The sequence below is a fragment of the Barbatula barbatula genome, assembly GCF_947034865.1.
Source record: "Barbatula barbatula genome assembly, chromosome: 10".
Lineage (NCBI taxonomy): Eukaryota > Metazoa > Chordata > Actinopteri > Cypriniformes > Nemacheilidae > Barbatula > Barbatula barbatula.
Genome location: NC_136773.1, coordinates 10,120,914 through 10,142,220, shown reverse-complemented (window position 1 = coordinate 10,142,220; position 21,307 = coordinate 10,120,914). Strand labels below are relative to the sequence as shown.

Sequence of the window (21,307 nt, the reverse complement as noted above, 5' to 3'; positions counted from 1 at the left end):
AAAACTATAATAACTATAATAATTATAATACAGTAGTTTATATGCTCTGTATTCGGGCTAAGCAATTAATAGAAAATTATTCATAATCATCAATTTTAGCCTTCGTCAATTACAAAAACTAAATAATCGAGGTAAACGTTTATTGTGCTGCATTCCATTTGCCAATGATCCTCTCTTTTCTTGTAGTATAAATATACAGTGAGCCCTTTCCTTTACAGTGGTTCAGCAGTGCTATTTCTTTACATTTATTTTCCAGTGAAATTCTGAGTTTAAAAGGCAAAGTTTTTTCTATTTTCTATGTTGTTTTAAAGGTTAATGAGTTTGTGTTAAATAGTCGGGATCTAAATATTGGCCAAAATAATCGAGATTATGATTTTTGTCATAATCAAGCAGCCCTGCTCTGTATTTTAAAGACATAAATGATATAATCAATCATATAATTATTATTCATAATGAATCTAGAATAATATAATTGGCCAAAACATTTAGAGGTCATAGACATATATAGGGTTAATTGTCAAATAAGAAGTTATACAAAATATTCAAAGGTATACATTTTAGCCCCTGCAATTGAACCAATGTTATTTGCAGACTTTTGTTCTCAGTTTTACGAATCATTTTATTATTTATTTGTTTATTTCACTGCCATGTTGTACCACTTGAGCTTCAGGAACACGTTTACTGAAGAGATTTATTTGTACTTTGATGCGTTATTTGGACATGGTAAGAATGACCCAACAGTCACTCTCAACACACACACACACCCTACAAACACATCAATATACATAAAATTTAGGATTTTATACACTATGACTTATGGTGAAATTAATTTGTGAATTAAAGCCAAGTAAACGACGTTTAGGAACAGCTGAGTTTATGTTTCTAGGGCTGTGTTTATGTTGGACAAACAAACGTTATGAAAGCGTAATGCCTTCCAGTAATATAACACACACTATAACACATGTGCGCACACACATGCCTTAACCATAACCCAAAACAATAGGCTTATGGCCACTTTATTAGATATAAAGTGATTGTGTTACAATACTGATTAAAATAATCAAAACACATCCCTGCTAACAGAGGACTATGTGGTGCAGAGGCTTCCCACGATCCCTCCCCCCAAAGAAAACAGAATAACAATAATAAAGTGAACTTACGTCCTCATCCAGGTTGGTCTGTTCCAGGTCTACCACTCTAAACTGGACCCTCTTAAGGATCTCTTCTAAAGATTCACAAGATTTATAGTCCAGCTTCTCTCCTTTAGAGAAAAACAATAATAGAGGTCTAATTACACACCTGCAAGGGTGAGTTGCAAAGGAAAGGTTCATCCAAAAATGTGGAACACATGTTCGATCCTAGGCATGCGCATTCGATGAAGCCTTCTGTATACTGTACGGTGTTGCATGACGTCAGGCTTAACAAGCGGATTGGTGGCAATTAAGCTGAAAGTAATTAATAGTTTTCTGGCAGACAACTATAATTCTGCTTCAAGAATGCAAAAAAAATCAAAATTTCTCAAAGGGGAGGGCTTATTTGAGCTCCTTCACTCCCATTGGTGGGTTGCAATATCTTATTTCTGCTAATGTGCTGCCCACATTGCCGTAGACTCTTATTGAAAACAGCTGACTTCCAGTTGCTTGTCAGAGCCAATTCTGTAACAATGTATGCAACAATGGCCCTTTAATTTTTCCGCTACTGTATCTACAGTAAATCTGAGTCGTCTGATGAGGTGATCCATGAGGAGACAACTGACATCATAGCAAGCACAGTTCGAAGGCAAATCTCCGCCCATTAACTCCACAAACTAAACAAGGATGCAAATCGGCCTCAACAGGTCGAACTTACCAGTTAACCTGTGTGTGGATAAGGGTGTGTGTCTGTGTGAAAGCTTTCAGCTCACCTTTGAGGTCTAGGCACTCATTTCGCTGTGTCAGGTCTTTTAAGTCCTGTGGACAGAGACAGAGAGACGAAAAATAAGAGAGCCAGCCACAATCAGGAATTAAACACTTTATTCTGATCGGACAATTTGTATCTAGCCAAGATCATGTAGAAAGTGGCTATATTTAGAAAGAAATTGTAGCTTTAAACTCCCTTGCTTGCCTTATACCATTAGGCATTATTCCAAAATAAGATCACAGCATTATAATTTCTACACAGCATGCAAGTGATATTTTGGTACCAATGTGAAAATCAACATTATTTTTACAATTACTGCTATTTTTCGATTTTTAATTGTGTAACATGTTCTCAATTCCAGAAAAGTAGCAGTATAATTGCAGCTTACATTACCTTGATCATTAAGAATGGAAGAATAGAGCGCATTGCATGCTGGGATATACATATAGAAAATCTGCAAACTGTGTGCAAAATGTTAGTAAGCAAGATAAGACTGAAGAAAAGTGTGTTTGTGTGTGTCAGCAGGGACAAGTACGTAATGTGTACGTGTGTATCTCAGAAAGCACAACGACACACCTCAAGATGACATTATACACAAACCTGCTGAACACCAGGAAGTAAGATCTGTAAATAAGTTATGGTAAACGTTTACTTGCGGTGTTACACGGCTAGGTAAACACTTATGCCTGTGCTCACCTGCAGCTGGGGGCATGCTGCCCTAAACCTGATCTACGATCAGCACAGACGATAAGTCGGAGCATCCAGACACATACTGTGACATTTAACAGTGCCCTGCGAGCAGCATTGAACGCTAAGCGTTATTTTCTGACTTCAATGAGTCTTGTGTTGTTGCTGTTAAACAATCCAACTGCTGTCATCTTTTGTGCTGCCCTGTATCTTATCCGTTTCAACTAAGAAATTAAATATGTATTCAAACTAATTATTGGAAATATTATATTTTTTTATTGTTAAAAAAATATTCCTGTTGTGAACCACTCATGTTTGTTTAAGAGTACTACATATACAAACATAAACACATACACGTTCATATACTGAAGCAATGAGTTTCATGTTGAAACTGTTGTTTTGGTTTGTTGGCCGCCAGTTCAAAAGCTTACGAATGGAATTTCAAAGAGAGGAGACAGGAAATGACAGGGGAGGCTAAGAGTATCGAGAAATGACCCAAGCGAGATTCAAACTTGAGTCACCGGCATATAAGCGTGCAATACATGCACTACCCATCAGGTTATGTCTCATAAACCTCAGATTTACAGAATCACACATAAAAAAAGGCAAAACATGATTACCTTCTGTAGCCAACCAAGGATGAAAAACTAAAATCTAAGCGTATGGATGGAGTGAGTGCCTTTCAAACTGACATTTGTATGATTTCAATTATAATCAAACGATGTAGTTATAACAGTTGTTTGCATCTATAATATACAAGACTACTCTATAGATAAGACAGGAAGTGAGGTTACACTGTTAAAGGACACATATCACACACTGTTGAAAGTATGAATTCCTAAGATTGTCCGTGTGTATTTGTTAGGGAAACTATGTAACGTGCAGCTGCGAGCACGCAAAAGATGTCTGTACTTCTGCTACTGACGACAAAGGATTCAACACAAAACTGTCAAAAGAGGCCCAGTAGATATCCAATAAAGGCCAAAAACAGCTCTGAGTATTCAAACCACGTCACACACATGAGGTGGTGTTAAATCTCTAGGCTAATAACAAACATGTTATGGGTTTGGAGCACTAAACTATGTTGCACTAAACCTGACAAGCACTTGCTCAAATTACAGGCATTGATCTGATTGGCTAGCTGTACTTAACGTATAATCTTTTTGAGAACAAGGTCGAGGCAGATCGAGGCAGATTTCATGCGAGTTTGAAGTCAATCGTGGAGGATTATTCCCCACCGGACTCACCATCGGCTTCCTCACATGAAGAAAGCTTCACCCTCGTGCCATTCCTTATGAGAGTAAGTGATGAAAAGTCATTTTGAGGGGGGAGTTTAACGTTTTGATGAAACATTATGAGTGGACTGATAAGTCACTTCTAAAATACACAACAATGTTTAGAATTTTGATTTCATGCCGTCTTTAAGAGAGAAACATTCATATCAATTTGCAAATCAGTGTTTCCCCTACCATTACCTTAGGGGGGCGCCCCGCCCCTCCAACACACCTCCCTTGAAGGTCAAGTTCATTTTATTTTCAATATAGTACCAGATCACAAGACAAGTCATTTAAGGTAACCCTTCCTATAGAACATACCTTGTTCTTTTATTAAACAAACTAAATAGCATTGTGGTATTTATCTTATTTAAATGGCAGCATGTAATTTCTGGCGAGCGCCAGAAGTTTCACCCGATGCGCATTACATACACAGGAAGGCACACTCCCACCAATGGATAGAAACGCGTGTTGGAAAACATATTATGTCAAATATTAGCATTTTTTACGCTAAAAATGGCCACTTTCCTTCTGCTCTGAGTCCAAGTAGGGCGTCTTCATAACTGAGATGTACAAATCACGTGAACTCATTTATGTTGATTGTTTTTCCGCGATATCTTCTAATATCTTTATTTAGCGCCAAACATGCTCCGTTTTAACACTTTCTTTTTGTTTGTTTGTTTGTTGAGGTTGGGCTGGATACGGACTTTTGCTTCGTTCCATCCAGACTGCGAAACATAGTCTAATAAACCATTTAAGACATTTGACTATTTTGTTTGTTTAAATTGAGCCAATGGAGAATCGCATTACACACGCTCTCAGGAACATTTATGAAATTGATCTTTGCCGCTTATATATCCTTGAATATATCCTATATCCATATATTGATATCCTCTAATAGCTTAAGCTAGCTCCAAACGCGCTTTATTTGAACCCTTTCTACTCTCCTGCCAAAGACGTGTCTCATGTAAAGACCTGCAGACAGCAAAAGCTGTAAGCTGTTTACTGTAATGTTTAAGTAAACTATAATGCATTAGTAGCCTAATAAGTTCTTTTTAGCAAGCAGTCAGTTTACTGTTTGCCATCTAGGTTTGTGACAGATTATAAACTGGTAAAAGTCTTGCATTTACATTTGGGATTAATGATATTAATAATATTAATATCATAAATAATCAGCATGTAATGAGCATTTCATAATAAATCATGTTTTAGTCCCGAGATCATTTAGAATCATTTTTAGTATGAATAGCATTAAGGCAACTTGTTAGTAACTTTGTAAGTACGTCTGGTATTGATAAATTAATTTTAGTTGTTACATTTTGTTGTCAGTAGATTTTTAAATATTAAAATAGTCAACTAGGATTTAGCACCAGAGCCTACAACACATTTTCTCAGTTACCAGGCCTTTCTATGTTTCATACACACTGCGGGTATCAGAATATAAACTAAATGGCCTGATAAAACATTAGATATTAACTTTTTATATAAAGATTCGACTGGGCTCAATTGATTACATATCATTTATTTAAAAAGTATTGTCCGGACCTCCGCCACAAATATAGAGACCCCCCCAATCTGTAAACCTAGGGGAAACTCAGAAGCCCCTCCCCTACACCACCCTCAAACCTGACCAGTGTGAAACCAAATAATACATGAGATTGTGTTGGACAGATTAAACACTTAACAGTTACCTAAACTGTGCTGTGTATCTGTTAAAGGCGTGAGCAACACTGGGATTATACACACAACCTCAACGTACAAAATGTGTATATAAAGAAAACTGTCCATCTGTGCAGAGTAAAGGAACATAAAGGGACCATTAATCTTCTCGCGCCCTCTCTCTCTCTCTCTTTAGCGCATTTCTTTTACAGGCCTGTTTGTGAAGTCATTTTTCCAACGGTGACTAAGCAATTAAGGCAGAGCAACACAAGAGCAGACTGAGACTGAGGTGGTGGAAAAACACATACATTTATACACACGCAGTAATGATGGTTATTTTCTGCTCCAGGGACTCGCGGTGGAAATTTACAGTGAATTTAACAGACCTACGGCGCAACTATGTTTTATAAACATGACTGCAGAAGAGACGGCAACAAATCCTGTGTAGTAATATAGGTGCAGGGCACACAAATATTACAACTTGAGACTAAAATAAAGGAGCGGAAAAATTGGGAATGAGGTGGGAATGGGGAAAAGAGAGGGGTGGAGAACAGGAGCATGCGCTGGTTGGTGAAATACTGTGGGTGTTAGTTGGCATATCTGTGCAAACATCAGACCATGATAACATGACCTCCCTCTTTCTGTCCATCCTTCTGTTTGTTGTGACTCAGCTAGGAGCACACGAGAGAAACTATTCTCCCTCTATCGATCTATCAGTCTGGAGCTTCAAGCGGTTGTCATGAATTTATACAGAAAGCCTACTATTTACATTTTCAGTTTTTGACCCTTCGAATTAAACAGGTGCTTTAAATAGGATGTACCTGTTATGTTAAATCACGTAGTTACACATTAACTCAAATGCAATGTTTATATTGATCTCACACTGAATCGATCTAACGCTGAATGCAAATATCTGTCTGCCAAGGTGTGTGTTTATACCCTAACAGCAACACACGCAAACCTATATATGTCAACCGCAATGCTAACACAAGACGTATACATAATTTTAACAAATCAGTGTTCGTTCAACCTCAGACAACCTGCAGCCAGAGGGGGGTCTAGACCGGGAGGCATGTGATTGGCTGGATGCCAGAGGTTGTTGAGGTTGTACGTTTGATTGACAGCCTTGTGAATAGAGTTCAAATGTAATCCTGCGCAAGTGAACATATGAGGCCAAACAAGGACAGAGTAGAGATTACAAATGCACACAAATCAAGCTTTCCTTTGTTCAGTGCAGATTATGTAAAGGAGAATCTGATACGGTTCCCTCGTAACACGTTATCAACCCACAATGCATTGCATGACACTATATGTCAAAAAGTGATAAAAGACAGTTAGATCAGAAGAAAAGATTGGATGTTAAAGGGGCCATATGACGTGGCTAAAATGAATATTATCGTTTGTTTTAGATGTAAATCATTGTAAAATATGTTTTTACACGATTTAAGGTTTAAAAACACTAAATTATCCACATAACGTGCATGTTTGTATCTCCTCCTTGCTTGTATGACGTGTGAGTGAGTGAATTGTCATGACAATACACTCAAAGTAAACTACTCCTTTAATATAAAATCATAAACATTTTACTAGATATTAATTGTGTTAAATGAAATTTCAACAGTAATTGATTCTTTGCAGAGGTCTACCAGAAGTTAAGCTTGGGCCACATAACGTTTGTTAATGTTGCTGTTGCTGAAACTGTCTATAGAAACTATGACATGTGGGATGAGGTTAGGGTCTCTTTTAACTACTGTGAAGCAAGCCAGGAGCAAGAAATGTGAAACAAGGAGTAAAGACAGAATGCATTCAACAAGGCTGGGGATGTGGGCACATTTGAAATATTCTTTAAGTGAACCTAAGCAGATGTGTGTGTTTGTTACCTGTATCTGTTTAAGCACTTTGGGGATAGGTTTGCAGTTGAGTTTCTGGCATGCTTGTCTGTAGGCATTCAGAATCTCCTCCACAGTCACATTCTGGGCTGCAGGGACAAAACGACACGAGGACAAAGTCAAAGGTCATGCAGAAGGATGTTTAGAAGTGTAGATATGTACATGGTCATTATTATTATCTTTATCATCATCCTCATCAAAGCGTGATAACGTTTTATCCGTACTGAATGTTCACTCTGCATCTATTTGTAGTGTTCGGCAAGAGTGAGAGCTTGAACAATGAAAGGGAACAGAAACACAAAGTGTTCTCATAGAGTATATGGTGGTAGATGAGTGCCCTGAGAGAAGTGCGTGTACAGCTCGAGCCTCTCAGAAGAGTCTTTGTGTAAACGATGAACACACATATTCAGAGAACCTACCAGTGAAGAACTTCTAAGAGCTGAGCTCAGTCAGATGATTACTAAACACATTCAAACTTTCTGCATCACAAACAGACAGTCCCTATTTACACCTGCTATTAAGATCCATTTCAGGTGATCGAAAGTACACAGTGCTTAACACAGGTTAACAGGGTCCAACCGTTTTGGGATCTGATGACAGTCATGTGACCACATTTGGAAAAGCACATGCACATACTTTTGAAATACAGTACAACACCGCATTTGAGGGTGTCCTAAAGCAAATGTTTGTCTTGTTATGATGACACTTTCACAATAACATAACATCTCCACATTTTGCACAACTTACTGCATAAATAAGACAGAAAATATGTTAGGGATAGCCCATTATTAGGGGTGTAACAAATGCCAATTGCTTGAGAATTTTTTGATCTTGCAAGATCACGATATCCTCACGCAATTGGCATGATGGAGTGCTGGACTCTAAATTGCGATAATTCTTGTCGCATATGCTCCCTAAAGTTAAGCCGTGCAACCTTAAAATATATTTGGGAGCATTTGTGTGAGTGCACATTCTGTTGTGGTGCAACCTGTTTTCATTACTGTACAGAACACGCTAATAACTGCACAAAGTATGTGTGTGCCGTGCTGTGAGCCACAGTGACCGAGTGACCGGCCCGGACATGCATAAAGGCAATGGGATTTTCCATCCCGCAGCACTACTCTCCCTCCGTTTCTCTATGTAAACAACTTTTTAACATTCGCCCGAGTCTTACGCGTCCGCAGAGTCTCACGCATTAAGCACGAGTGTTTAACTGTGCTTGGCACTGCCAGCAGTGCTTTGGGAGTGCGCAGTAGACTGTACCACAAGTAGAGTATAGCAATTCAAAAAGTTCACATGGCGTTATTTTAAATACATTCACTGGCAAACCCCTACCCATTAAGTCAAATGAAATCACTTCGAGTTTCAGCTTTTTATTTCAATAAAAGACAGATTTTATAACATTTGTTGTAATTCTGTCTGAAAGATGTTTGTTTAACTTTTAGATTCAGTTGTAAATGTTCTGTTGGTTGTATTTTGCGCAAAAAAACTGAATCAGGAAGTGCTACTGTATCATTGTTTACATTTTGCATAACGGTTCTCTTGCTAAATTGTTAATATGGTCATCAGGCTGAAAACCCAACCAGAATCTACCATTTATTCCACTTTACAAGATAATAGTCTTATATGACATGTACATTTTGAATCAATATATAAATTAAAAAGGCGGGTGTAGTGCTCTCTCTGGTCTTTACACCTTCTCTACCCCCAAAATGAATATAGATTCCAGAAGGAAGCGGAATCAGTGATGAGTAATGACTATTTATATATATTTAACTTGTTTCTGATACAGTTCCTCCACACTTCGAATAAGGGCCATTTTAATAATGACCTTCATCAGGAACATGGGTTATAAATGAAAATAAATAAACGAACGGATGTGAGGATTTAGCCAAGAGTGCATCCTGTGTCCCTCGTCGTCTCCTCAGACAGATTCTAATTAAACACTTAACTCTAAAAGATTTCAAACGCTTCACTCTCCATCAAAAGGGCTGTATTTACTAAATATGTCTAAAAGACAGGAAATGTTATTTCAGATGGCCGAGTAATGTAGTTTGTCATATTAAATAATCACCTGCCATTAAAGAAATCTTACAAATGTCAGGGCATGTCCACAACTTCTGGCGTCCAAGCTACCTGTAGCTTAAGTATGTCCTAGTAAATTAGTCGTGGAATAGTTCTACCATGAATTTTAGGTCTAGAATCTTTTTCTCCTGCATTTCTTTAATGAAAAACACACACACACACACAAAGTAAACAGGCTGTAAGTTCTGTCCATGGAATGTGTGAAGAACTAAACCTTAATATGACATAAAAGATGCTGAAACCCACATCTGTGTACATGTTTTTTGGACACAGGGGCTCAGCAGGGCACAAAATGTGCTTCATGTACCATGTGTACAGCATGTCCTTGGAAAAATCCTTAGTTTGGCGTGCGCTTTCAAAATCTCAGCCTGGGCAAACGTTCCCATTGAGAGAAATAAGGAGAGGCTTCCCAAAATGGGACAACAATATCGCTACTCAACAAACACATAAACAATGCTATAAAAACATTCCTTAATAAATAAATAACCTTGTCAAATACATTTAGTAGCCTAACTTAAAAGCTGAGAATAAAGAATAAAGTCTTTCTAGAATAAAGTTTGTCTTTAGTTGTCCATGTAGTGTCCATGAGGTGTCTTTGGTTCAAAGCACATTTAACCACATTTGTCCAGCCCTTGAACACACTGTCTGGTCAGTTTCATAAGCTTTAAGATCATGTAAATGTGTATGTCTTGGACATGAGTATATGTGCCATAACACTTCCAGATAAAGCTTATAGATAAAGTTGTTGTTCTGCATTAAATGGACCTGCTAAAACCTCTGGATGATTTTAACATATTTGAAAACCCACACATTACAGTTTTATATGGATCATAACGCTGCAGCATCGCAGTATGTATGAGAGTAACTAATCTAAACTATAGCTGTGTGAGAGCAGAGATAATCAATGAAGCACAGTCGATCAGCAAAGCAAGCTTTCTGAAAACCAGTGGCTTGCAGTTCTGTAACTGGAAGCTTTCCAAGTGGACTGCTGCAGAACATTCAGTCTCCTGCTGATCTGCTGAATTAAAGACTGCTTCTTTAACAGATTAAAACTCATTACATTTACATAAATGCATGGCAGTACTGCAGTAGAAAATCTCAGCGAATTCAGCAACAGGTATTAAGTCACAATACAAAGTGATGGTACATCTACAAATGTATGAAGGTTGAGAGATAAAAAAAAACGATTATGAAATGTATTTTTGCAAAAAATCTGAGACGACAGCAACACCAGACACTGTACTATGACCTTTCTGTGGTTATTAGAAATTCAACTGGACATTTTCCCATATCTCATATGGGATTAAGCGCCCAGGAAACAGGAACAACAACCGTATTGCAGTGTGCGTGTATGATCTATAAATTGTTTCACATGTGAATTCACATACAACGCACAAGGTGAGCTTTAGCAAATCCCCTCTGATGAAAGCAACTTCACTCTGTTTCCATAAAGAGACCTTTCTTCCTGAGTGTGGCATAACAGTTATCTTCCAACTCTCATCTTACAATCTTTTACACATAAAGACCGGTGACGTTCTAATAATATTTTTGTACATGTATTGAATGGTTTCAAAACTGTACAGAAAACACGCAAAAGAGAAAAAGCGCTAGAAATACACTGATTTGAAATACATTTGACTGAACTGTACAAAATGTCTTAAAAAATCTTGCAGTGTTAAATACAAAAAGCCTCTGCCTTAGCCATTGGTTAAAGTCACCGTGTTATTAAAAATGATAATACTAATTTTCTTACACAGTGTTGCAGTGATTATTATAAATGATTCATCCATGCAGATCATTATTTTTGTAAAATTCATGTCTAGTTGTAATCTTTAATCAAAAACACAAAGATCCAAACAACAACTATTCTCTTCATGACGTAATCTCTGAAAAAGAGGAAGGACTATCTAGACTGTCCAATGGGTATCAGTGGTGTATAAGGCCAATTTACAATGATACAATCAATAAGGGGAGAGCGACATGAAGACCCGCCCTACTTTTTTCAAATTTCAGAAGCCGTTTCGCTCGGATGTACGTCACGATGCGGAAAAGAAGACGATCCCAATTTCCGTTTCATGGTGACTTTAAGTCATCACAGAATATGAACAGCCATTGTAAATTAACTGTGCCAGCTCACTTTCCTGTGAAACACAGCTGTTTTATTCTACCGACTTGACTGTTAACTCTATATAAATACATGTTTGTAGAAGCTTTGGTGAGATAACAAATCCAAAGGCCAGATCCAGTAAGCTCAAACATGATTCAGTGCAAGTGAATTGGACACATTACGCAAGTATATTCTGCAGGCGGACGTGCACTGTATGCGATAAGGACGACATGTAAACAAAAGCTGTTGGGAATTAAAGCGAGGTAATGTCTGCAGACAGAATCAAGCCCCTCGGGTGCAGGCAAAAATTTGAGCATTGAGGCAAGATTGAGCGGCGTCTCTCGACAGCATCAAACAAGCCCAGACAGCAGCATCATTTCCTCCAAACCGAGCTTAGCTAGAGTCTGGTTCTAAAGCTAATTTTGAAAATATTTTTGATGAAGAAGATGATATCAATAAAGCATTAATCTTTCAGAGTCGTCAACAACTGAAACACAAAGAAGAGAAAAAGACTTACACCTTTGCATCCAAAGAGTGCATACAGAATATTGGTTCCAAATGTATGCATATCTACAGTACATAATGTATTTTACAGTGAAAGCTCAATTGCTTGGGTTGGTACAGTGGAGCAGAGCAGAGCTGTCTAAATAGTCTGTTTAGCCAGTTCAAAACATTATTGTTTTGACCCCTTTAAACTTGATAGTCTCTCCCAACGAAGCCCAAAGTTTTCTAAACATCTATTATAACTTTTCAATGATAGTCTTTTAAAATTATGGCTCTTAATGATACAAATGAGTTATGATAATAGAGCCCCTGTGGGAATTTCCGTATGAGGTCTCGGGGGTCAATAGCAAACACAAGAGGAGATCTATGCTAAACCCCTGGGAACGTCGTGAGGCAGTAACATCTAAGTGATACGTTCTAAAATAGATCTCCACACACTTCATGCCAGCTGACCTCAAAGTCATTCACACAGCAGTGCCACAGTCATGGGGGACAGTGTGTGGTAGGAAAACACCCACACCGCATCCATGCCCTTTCTGTACTGATAAATCACCTCAAATATGACCTGAATGAAACCAACACTGCTCAAAGCTGTGACTGTCATCCAGAGATTACATTCAGAGAGAGTTACTTACATATGGTTAGAACAGTATTTGGGATTTGGCGTTGTGTTATCTAGCCTCACAAAGTGACACCTTATAAAAACAGTGTTAGAAATTTTAATAAAATTGAAAGTACTTAAAATATGTTTACAAATAAATATTGTATAAATATTGAACGTGCAATACATGTATTCTCAAACTTTCCGTAAAATTTATAAAAATGTATCCGCATTGATCAGACAGTATTTTTACATTTGAAATAAAACCGATAAAAACATGTAAATCGATTCTAAAGGTACAACATTAAAGAAAAAGTTTCTAGTATAGAATCCATTGTACCCTATTATAACAACAACATGGGAAACAAACCTTCTCTTATGTGTTGCAAAGTGGTGTCACATCTGGTGTGGACACAAAGTCTATCTATCTATTTGTCTATTTTCTCTGTTGTTTGGTCGCATAGTTCCACTCTCACTTCCAAAACTTTCATCTTAGTGGGGACAGTGGCTAGCATGAATGCTGTAAGTGGGATGGTGTCACATGCTGCATTTTCTGCCTGCTTTTGACCGGAATTGTGGTTAATGATCAATCAGACACAGATCATGAGTGATACCCAACAGAAGACCCAGCAACAAAAACATCAAAATCCAGAGCAAAATTTACTTATAACAGAAGGAACTGCCCAATTTATTTATAAAAATCTTAGCTTCAGGCATTTTACTTGCATTTGCTTTAGGTGCTTTACCAAAAACTAGGGATGTAACGATTCAATGATTGAAAAACTATTCAAATCGGTTGAGATATTAAAAGAATCGCCGTTCATATTTTGAACAGTGGGGGTCACAGTTTTTTTCTACAAACTTTGTAAATGTGGATATGCTGATATTTCTTAAAAAAGCAAAGACAAAGTCTTAGTTTTTTTTAAATCGCATCGTGAGATCAGAATCGTGAATGACATCGCGAGCGGAGCTAATCATTACAACCCTACTAAAAATGCATTCACATAAAGTCGCATCTTTATAACCTTAGGATTTCTTCTCAACTGTTTAAGAATGTAAATCTAAAGCTGGTTTGACATATGTGAGCTAGGGATGCAATGATTACAGATTTTGTAGGTATGATTATAGTCAGTGGAATAAATCACGGTTGCATGATTATGGCAATTATAATACATACATTTACTTTTCCTATCAGAAAAAAGTTAAATTAATAATATTCTCCATTTATTTGTTTGTTTTCTTAATAAATACTGTTATAATACCATAAAACAATTAGCCTAACTCACAGACATTTTATATAGTCAAAGACAGTGAATCAGTAAGTAATAAAATTAGTACAAATTATAAAATGATAAGCAATAACACAAAAAATGTAATAAAGCAAACACACAAATTAAATTATCAGTGTTTTTTAGGTGTTTAGTTGATCTAACTGTGGTTATCAGGTATATAAAATAACACTTCATAGTCTTCACAGAATAAATGAAACGTATATGAAACCATATGAAAGTAATTAAAGTTAATCAGTCAGGAGCAGTAAGTATGTTTTGTCTTTGTGTCTCTGATAAGCACGGCTCTTTAAGCTGGTGCACTGCTGGTGTAACATTGTTTTTTTTTGCGATGAATTAACCGTGACGTTTTTAAGCGCGGCTAATAGTGAAATTCGGTAATTGCTGCATTCCTTATGTGAACTTGAAATGTAACAATGCTAGTATCGATTTAATTTCTAATCACACAAAGCATCGATCCTAGAGGTCGACCGTTTTTTTTTATTATTTTGCCGATGACGACCAAGGTGGGTACCATACCTTACGGCAGTACCTGCCGATGGCGATAACAATTAATGAATGATCGTTTTTTTGATTCTGAATCGAAACATTACAAATTGCAGTGAAGTTTATAAGGCTACAGTTATAAAGAGTATTGCCTGAACCATGAAACTGTAATGTTCCTTTAAATAAACCACCTTAATATTAACTATATTGATAAGTATTGATATATTTATAACTCAACTGTGTGGTTTAACAAAACAAAAATGATTAGGTGTTTTCTGCAATGAAAATGTGACAAAATGTTTCTTGCATCAAATTAATGACATCTGAGAGATCAATTGTTATAATTTGCAACATTGCAATATTAAGAAGTGTGCGCATATTGACAGGGGTGTGTTTACTATTTTGGGGGCCTAAGCAAAATCAAGACCCGGGGCAAACTAATAAATTACTAAAAAAATTTCTTTGAATTGCACAACAGTAATATTGAGTATATGTAATTAGTGAGACATCATAACCTGTTTTAATTTACTTTGAAACCCATAACAGCACACAAGATTTTAACAGTTTGGTATAAGTATAAACATTCTTTTTGGAATGTTTTGGAATCAAATATGCTAGGGGTGGCACCACTAGCCGATAAAATGTGGGGCAATTTTAATCAGCCCAATATTAATAATTTTGCCACAAATTAGGCAGATTAACAGGCAGGTGCATCTGAGAGCAGCTAAGCATTGTTGTGCTACACGTGATGCTGCCTCTTGCCACAAACAGATTACCACCGGCATAACACTGCGATGCCCTGCTAACCTAACTGCCTGCTAACTTTCCAAGAAAATTGTAACACTTAAATTATTTAATCTCGCCTTGTATTTCATTGATTTAGTATGATGCTACTTGAGAATGCATGTTACTTTATGGAACTCTATTGTTAGCGAGCCTTCAACCACATAGTTTAGGCTTCATGTATGCACCGGTACAAAAACCTGGTGACGAGCCCAGCGGCTAAACTATTACAGTTGTCAGGTAGATAAATTCTGACGTTATCTATCCTGTTTCGGTACAGGAGAATTTCATTCCCTCTGAGGCTGTGAGATGGAGCAAGTCACACTCTGCAGCCATGCCTTGTTAAAACACATTCGACTACAAGAACGTCTAATTTCCTGTCAGACTAGAAAAAGGCATAAAATAACAAAAAAAGCGCAGTTATGAGCAGCAGGCTCTTTAATATGAGCGCTTGTTTTAACTTAGATTAATGCATGCTTCTGAACATTTTGAGAAGGTGCTTAAAAGTTCTGAGCAATGTATTATTACTATGAATTAGACTGCTGTTTTGTATCCTGCAATAAACACTTACTCAAACTTTCTAGACGTCTTCAATAAATGTTTAATTTAAGAAATGTTCTGTATCACTTCTTATTATTTGATACAATTTTATGAGATAAATGTGTTAAAAAGAAAATTGGCCTTAGATATCAGCCATCGGCTGGCCTGATTAAAATTTTAAATCTGCATTGGCCAGAAAAAAAACTTTTTTTAAATTTTTAACATGTCTTTTAAACTGGTAAAAGGTTTCAGTCACTAGTGAATATAAAATATCATTAAATAATATAAAGCTCAGTGAACCACAAGAGAACGCAGGATGTGAACGAGATTTCCTCAGATAGTAAGACTTTAACTTTATAGTTAATTTAGTTGGCTATTGTGGGCTAAAATGTAGTTGAAAAGCATAAAAAGTTCTATTTGATTTAAATATGCTGTATTAATAATGTAACACATATAGAATGTTTAGAAAGTAGAAACAAAAATGGTTCTGAAGTTGCAACACACAAAACTATGTGATGATGTCACGAACATGTAAATTAGCCTATGGCGTAATCCAGGGTCACATTAGGCAAGTAATATCAAAATATCGATAAATTAATCGAATTGTAAATGTATACAAAGGAATCAGCAAAAACCACAATGCTGGCGAAGAAAATTTATATTGCATAGTATCAAGATGAACTGTCTGATTTACACCTCTAATGTAAACATATTTCCTGTAAAGTATTCAGAGTTCAGAGACAGGTACTTGCAATGCTGAGAGATAACTCAGAGAATTTGGGAGGCCTTTGTCTCTTTATAACTGTGTAGACATTTGATGATAAAAACATAACATCACTAGTTTAGATGTCATTACATGAACAAAGTGTCAGAAAAGGTTTTAAAACTCAAAACAGGATAGCTGTCACAATAATAGTCTATTTTCTTTGTTCTTTATATTTTCAGCTTTAATAAAAGGTTGTCACTGCAAATACACCAAAACAGACTCGACTTTCTAAACATGGCCACTGGCTCGCTCGTGAAGTCTCATGAAAATAAGAACTGTCGATAAACAAATACAAGTGTTTCCCTGATACAAAAGCTCAGCGTGGGAGGAAACGGTGTAGGAAACCAAGCTACAAAAGTGGGAAGTTCAGCTTCGGAATATAAGGAAATGATACGCTGTACAGTGCAGGCATGTGATTTCAACTACTTCCTCATTCCCAAATAACAACAGTACAATGTGTAACAGTGAAATAAGACAATTCAAAGGCTCCAATATAAAAAACAACTTCCCAAATATTAGGACCACATTAAAGAGGTGCACTGCAGACAATATAAACTCAAATCTAATGGTGATCTATCTTCTATACATTATCCATATACACACATCACATGAGTGGATCAACTAGCTACTCAGTGTACAATGCAATTTTCTATATTTATTCCAAGAAAAGGCCTGCTGAAGCGACCTGGTGTACTGTGCCCTGCTCAAAGAAACAATGGTGGCAATGCAGGTCTGGGATCACTGGAATTCTCCAGGGACAACATTATGTGGAAATTACACAGCAAGCTTTGTGTTTGCTCATCAGCTCTTTAAACACGAGACTATTACCACAAGTGATGGCTGAACCTTTAAAACTTACATAAACTGTACAACCAGTGCAATTCCAGGCTCTCTTATTCAAGCAGAGAGGATTACGTAATGAATAACATGTAGATAGAGGATGCAAAATAGGGAAACATTTTACAACTTGCATTAATAACATTGAACTAATGATCATTTAAACCACAAGTCACCACAAAACCAGTTAAAACTGCAGCTGGCTAGTAAATGTTTATTTTTTAATAAAAAAAGTTATATTTGAGATAGATGGCAAACAATGAGATTCAACTCCAGCTAAATAATATAAATTGCACATTTTTATCATCATCAACTATGTTTAATATATTATCAGCTGGTAAAGCATAGCGCAAGCGACATCAAGGTCATGAATCCAATACCTACAGAACACACAGACTGATAACATGTTCTTTGAATACACTATTCAAAGTCGCTTTAAATGAAAGTCTTTGCCAACAGTAAAAATGTAATGCAAATACTACAATGAAAACAAAGAGCAGCTGTCAACCAATCCGTTGTTTTATTGTGTCTTGACGGCTTTGCTGGGTTTTGATTGAGCTTACTCAGACATAAGCAATGCACACTACACCTTGGCCTGTGCAGAGCACACAAAGGAGATTCCCTGCGGGCCAAAGTAAGACACACCTCATAACCTTTGGCCGAGAAGAAAGCAATGAACGTGCTGTTACGTTTCTGCTGGCTCACAAACATGTGTTTGCGAGTATGACGTGACACAGCCGAACGCTCAGAATAACACAAGGTTCTGGGTTACTGTCCCTTACACTAGATTCCGATATCTCAGTGTTATGAAACACCGTCTGGAAGGGTTACGGACGTTGCTCCATATCTATGTTTGCTGGAGCCTCAGACGAACAGTAATGGCTGCAGTTGTTATGTAGCTTTGGATTGACCCTGGAGGACTCTGGGATCAAATGTCATTTGGATCACGCAAGCCTTTCAGGAAGCCACTTCTGTTTATGCTTTCGTGCTCTTTTCCTAGAGCAAAAAGGGTAACAGAAGCCATGTTCAAAGGTCTAGCTTGGACCCAGCGAGAACTGAAAAATCTGTCAATCACCTCAAAGGTGTTGACGGCTCAAGCAAACAGCCTAATACACAACAACACAGTGAAAAACTGTAAATGTCCGCTTACCATGTCTCCAAGGGTCCTTCGGCTCAACCGCACCCGAGATGATGTCTTCGTCCGAAGGAAAGGTCACCTTTTTGGAGCCGTGCTTGACCCCTGTTCCCTCCCCAGGTGTGGAAGCAGGGGAGACAGCCTCCACACATGGACTGATCGAGGATACATCTTCAGTACTTTCCTCTGAATTGACCTGTGAATGGAGTTCTATGACAGTTTCTGAAATGAGGATGTTATCGCAACTAGAGGCACTTCCGTCACTTACAGCAGTCGTCTTGTCTGCTGGTTGCAACTCCAAAACCCCATTTTCATCCAGACTTAAATCCACACCGATATCCATGTCACCATCATCACATCCATCTCCAAGGGAACATTTGGTCACTAATGATTCCTCCACATTGCTTGAAAATGTTTGCTGCTCACCACTGGAACCGTTCACAGGGTCAGCTGACACGGCAGCCGATGCAATGGATCCATTGTTTTTACCGTGCATTGCTTTGATGTCTGTGGAAAGCTTAATATCCTCATCCTTGGCATGGACGTCTTTTAATCTCGCCAAGACAGCAGAGTCCGCAGCCTCCGTGGTGGCACCCCACTCCCCATTGTCTCCATCCGAGAGACCGTCACAGGGAAGGATTTTGTCCACGGGGTGTGATGTAGTGTTGTCATCTATGTCGGGTTTTGTCATGGTATTGCACGAATCTACAGCTTGATCCTCGCAATTCATTTTCTCATTTCCAGAAAGTTGGAACACACCACTGCCTGTCACGCACCAATGATGTTCAACCAGCTAAAACATAGTCTAATTCTCTCAATCTTGGGGAAAAAACAGGTCAATATCTCCCTGAAAAGTGCATTGTCTATTAAGCATTCACATGACAGCGAAAAACACTACTTTGAGTGGGGTTTCAATGTATATTTTCTGAAAGCCAACTCTAATCATTAAACTTTCCTTATTTGTATGTTCACAAAACCATGAACTTATTTGACCGCAATACTGTAAGTGTTCTGAAGCATGTATGGGCTGCATCAGGTTTACAATCATCAACTATGTTTTATATATTTCCTTTAGTGTCTGTGCTCTGGATCTGGTTAGTTACATGTCAAACAGAGCTGACGTCGAACTTTATCAACACCAACCACAATAAAGAAAATATCTTAAATGGGCATCATGTTGACACTATCAAACACCACCGTTCAGCAAACATCGCGTCTTTAAGGTTTGTCCACGATTACATTTACAACTGTTCCTGCTCTGCTACCACGATAAAGGACTGGCAGAAGTGTTTAAAGATGTCAAGCTGTATATTAGGTTGGTAGATCACTAGTCTTTCACAGCTGGCCTGGTCTCCTGCGCAAAGATCTCCTCGTTTACTAAAAGAGACTCTTATAAGCCAACGTTTAAAAGTGCAATATAATGTTAAACGTCGTCCAGTCGTGTCTTTAAAGTGTCATGTCGATTGATCCGTCCATTTCACTTTCTGTGCGTCGCGGCGCTGGGCTAAAATAAAAACAGGCGTCACACTCCGGAGCGTGCTCACATCCTCAAAATCCGCAAGAAACGGCCTCGCGGGTACCGTGCAAACGCGCTCTTCTACTCGAAAGATGTCGAGAACACCGGGAAAACGCACAAACCGCAGAAAAAAGGAAAATATTGGCTCGGGAGCTTCAGTCCAAACCGACTGTGTACGTCTGTTGACTGCTCGGAGATACGTCATCAACTTCTATTGAAACGCACTGGAGGATTCGGCGGCAGCACTTTCAACACTTTTGGTTTATTTATTTATCATACTAAAAAACTTACAGTCAGTTGCGCGATCATTGCAGATGTTTTTCTTTAGATTTATTGATAAATTCCTCTGGCATGACGACTGTTATTTATTTACTTCTTTTGTGCATAATAAATTGCTATAACTAATTTCGCGAATCTGTTCGGCAAGGACATTTGAACTTGCCAAACAGCTGTCACGGTGGATGCTTTTTGACGGGTGGAAAATAGATATAGGATATAATAAATAAATAAATTTAATTAATGAAATAAGAGACACACTCAAATTTTCAACACTTGTGAAATACTTTCGTATGGCCTACTTTATTTATAATGCTAAACTATATATTTTTAAATATAATCTTATAATAGATTATTATTATTTATTCTAGCACGTGCACTATGGCACATTTCCCATGTATCCGGCCATACTACTTGCTTGTCTCACCAGCTGAACCAATACCGTCACGTTTATTCTGCAGATGTTATTCAATGGTTTCCGTGCAGGTAATTCGACGATACGAAACCTGGGGTCAAGATAAATTGGCCAAATTTATTTTTTGAAACAGATGGAGGGTCCCTTTATGTACTCAGATGAAGTGACTTTATATCATCTTAATTGATTTTAAAAGGTAAGCATGCATTTTACATGTTTTCGAATCTTACCATTATTATAGTTTATGATTGTATTATTTGTTTAGCATGTTGTATTCATTTCGCTAAATAAATTGTCATTAACAACAACATAAATTTAAGTTGTCAGTTATAATCATCACAATTAAAATAAATAAACATTTGAAATATATCAGTCTGCGTGTAATGAATTAATATAATTTACAAGTTTCACTTTTTAAATGGAAATAGTGAAATGCATCAACTTTTTGATGATATTCTAATGATATGGCCAGCACCTATGGTTTCCGTAAGCCTGCCATCTAGTGGTAGTTCTTATTTTCTGCACGGTTGCGCATGGATCTGCAGTTGCGTGTGTGTGG

General features: G+C 37.5%; 1 protein-coding gene across 2 annotated transcripts in view; it reads right to left on the bottom strand.

Annotated features, from left to right (window-relative positions):
* ppp1r37 (protein phosphatase 1, regulatory subunit 37) overlaps positions 1 to 20,283 on the bottom strand; it is a 29,919-nt gene extending 9,636 nt beyond the window's left edge. The window contains exons 1-5 of one of the 2 annotated variants that reach the window (XM_079465683.1): positions 18,810 to 20,282; positions 18,557 to 18,737; positions 7,400 to 7,497; positions 1,904 to 1,949; positions 1,161 to 1,261 (exon numbers count right to left, since the gene is read on the bottom strand). In XM_079465683.1, the coding sequence (XP_079321809.1) occupies positions 1,161 to 1,261; positions 1,904 to 1,949; positions 7,400 to 7,497; positions 18,557 to 18,737; positions 18,810 to 19,271 (888 nt within the window). In that variant the 5' untranslated portion in view covers positions 19,272 to 20,282. Of the gene's footprint in view, positions 1 to 1,160; positions 1,262 to 1,903; positions 1,950 to 7,399; positions 7,498 to 18,556 lie in introns of both variants that reach the window. The other variant, XM_079465682.1, reaches the window with a different exon arrangement.
* Positions 20,284 to 21,307: the final 1,024 nt, after the last annotated feature.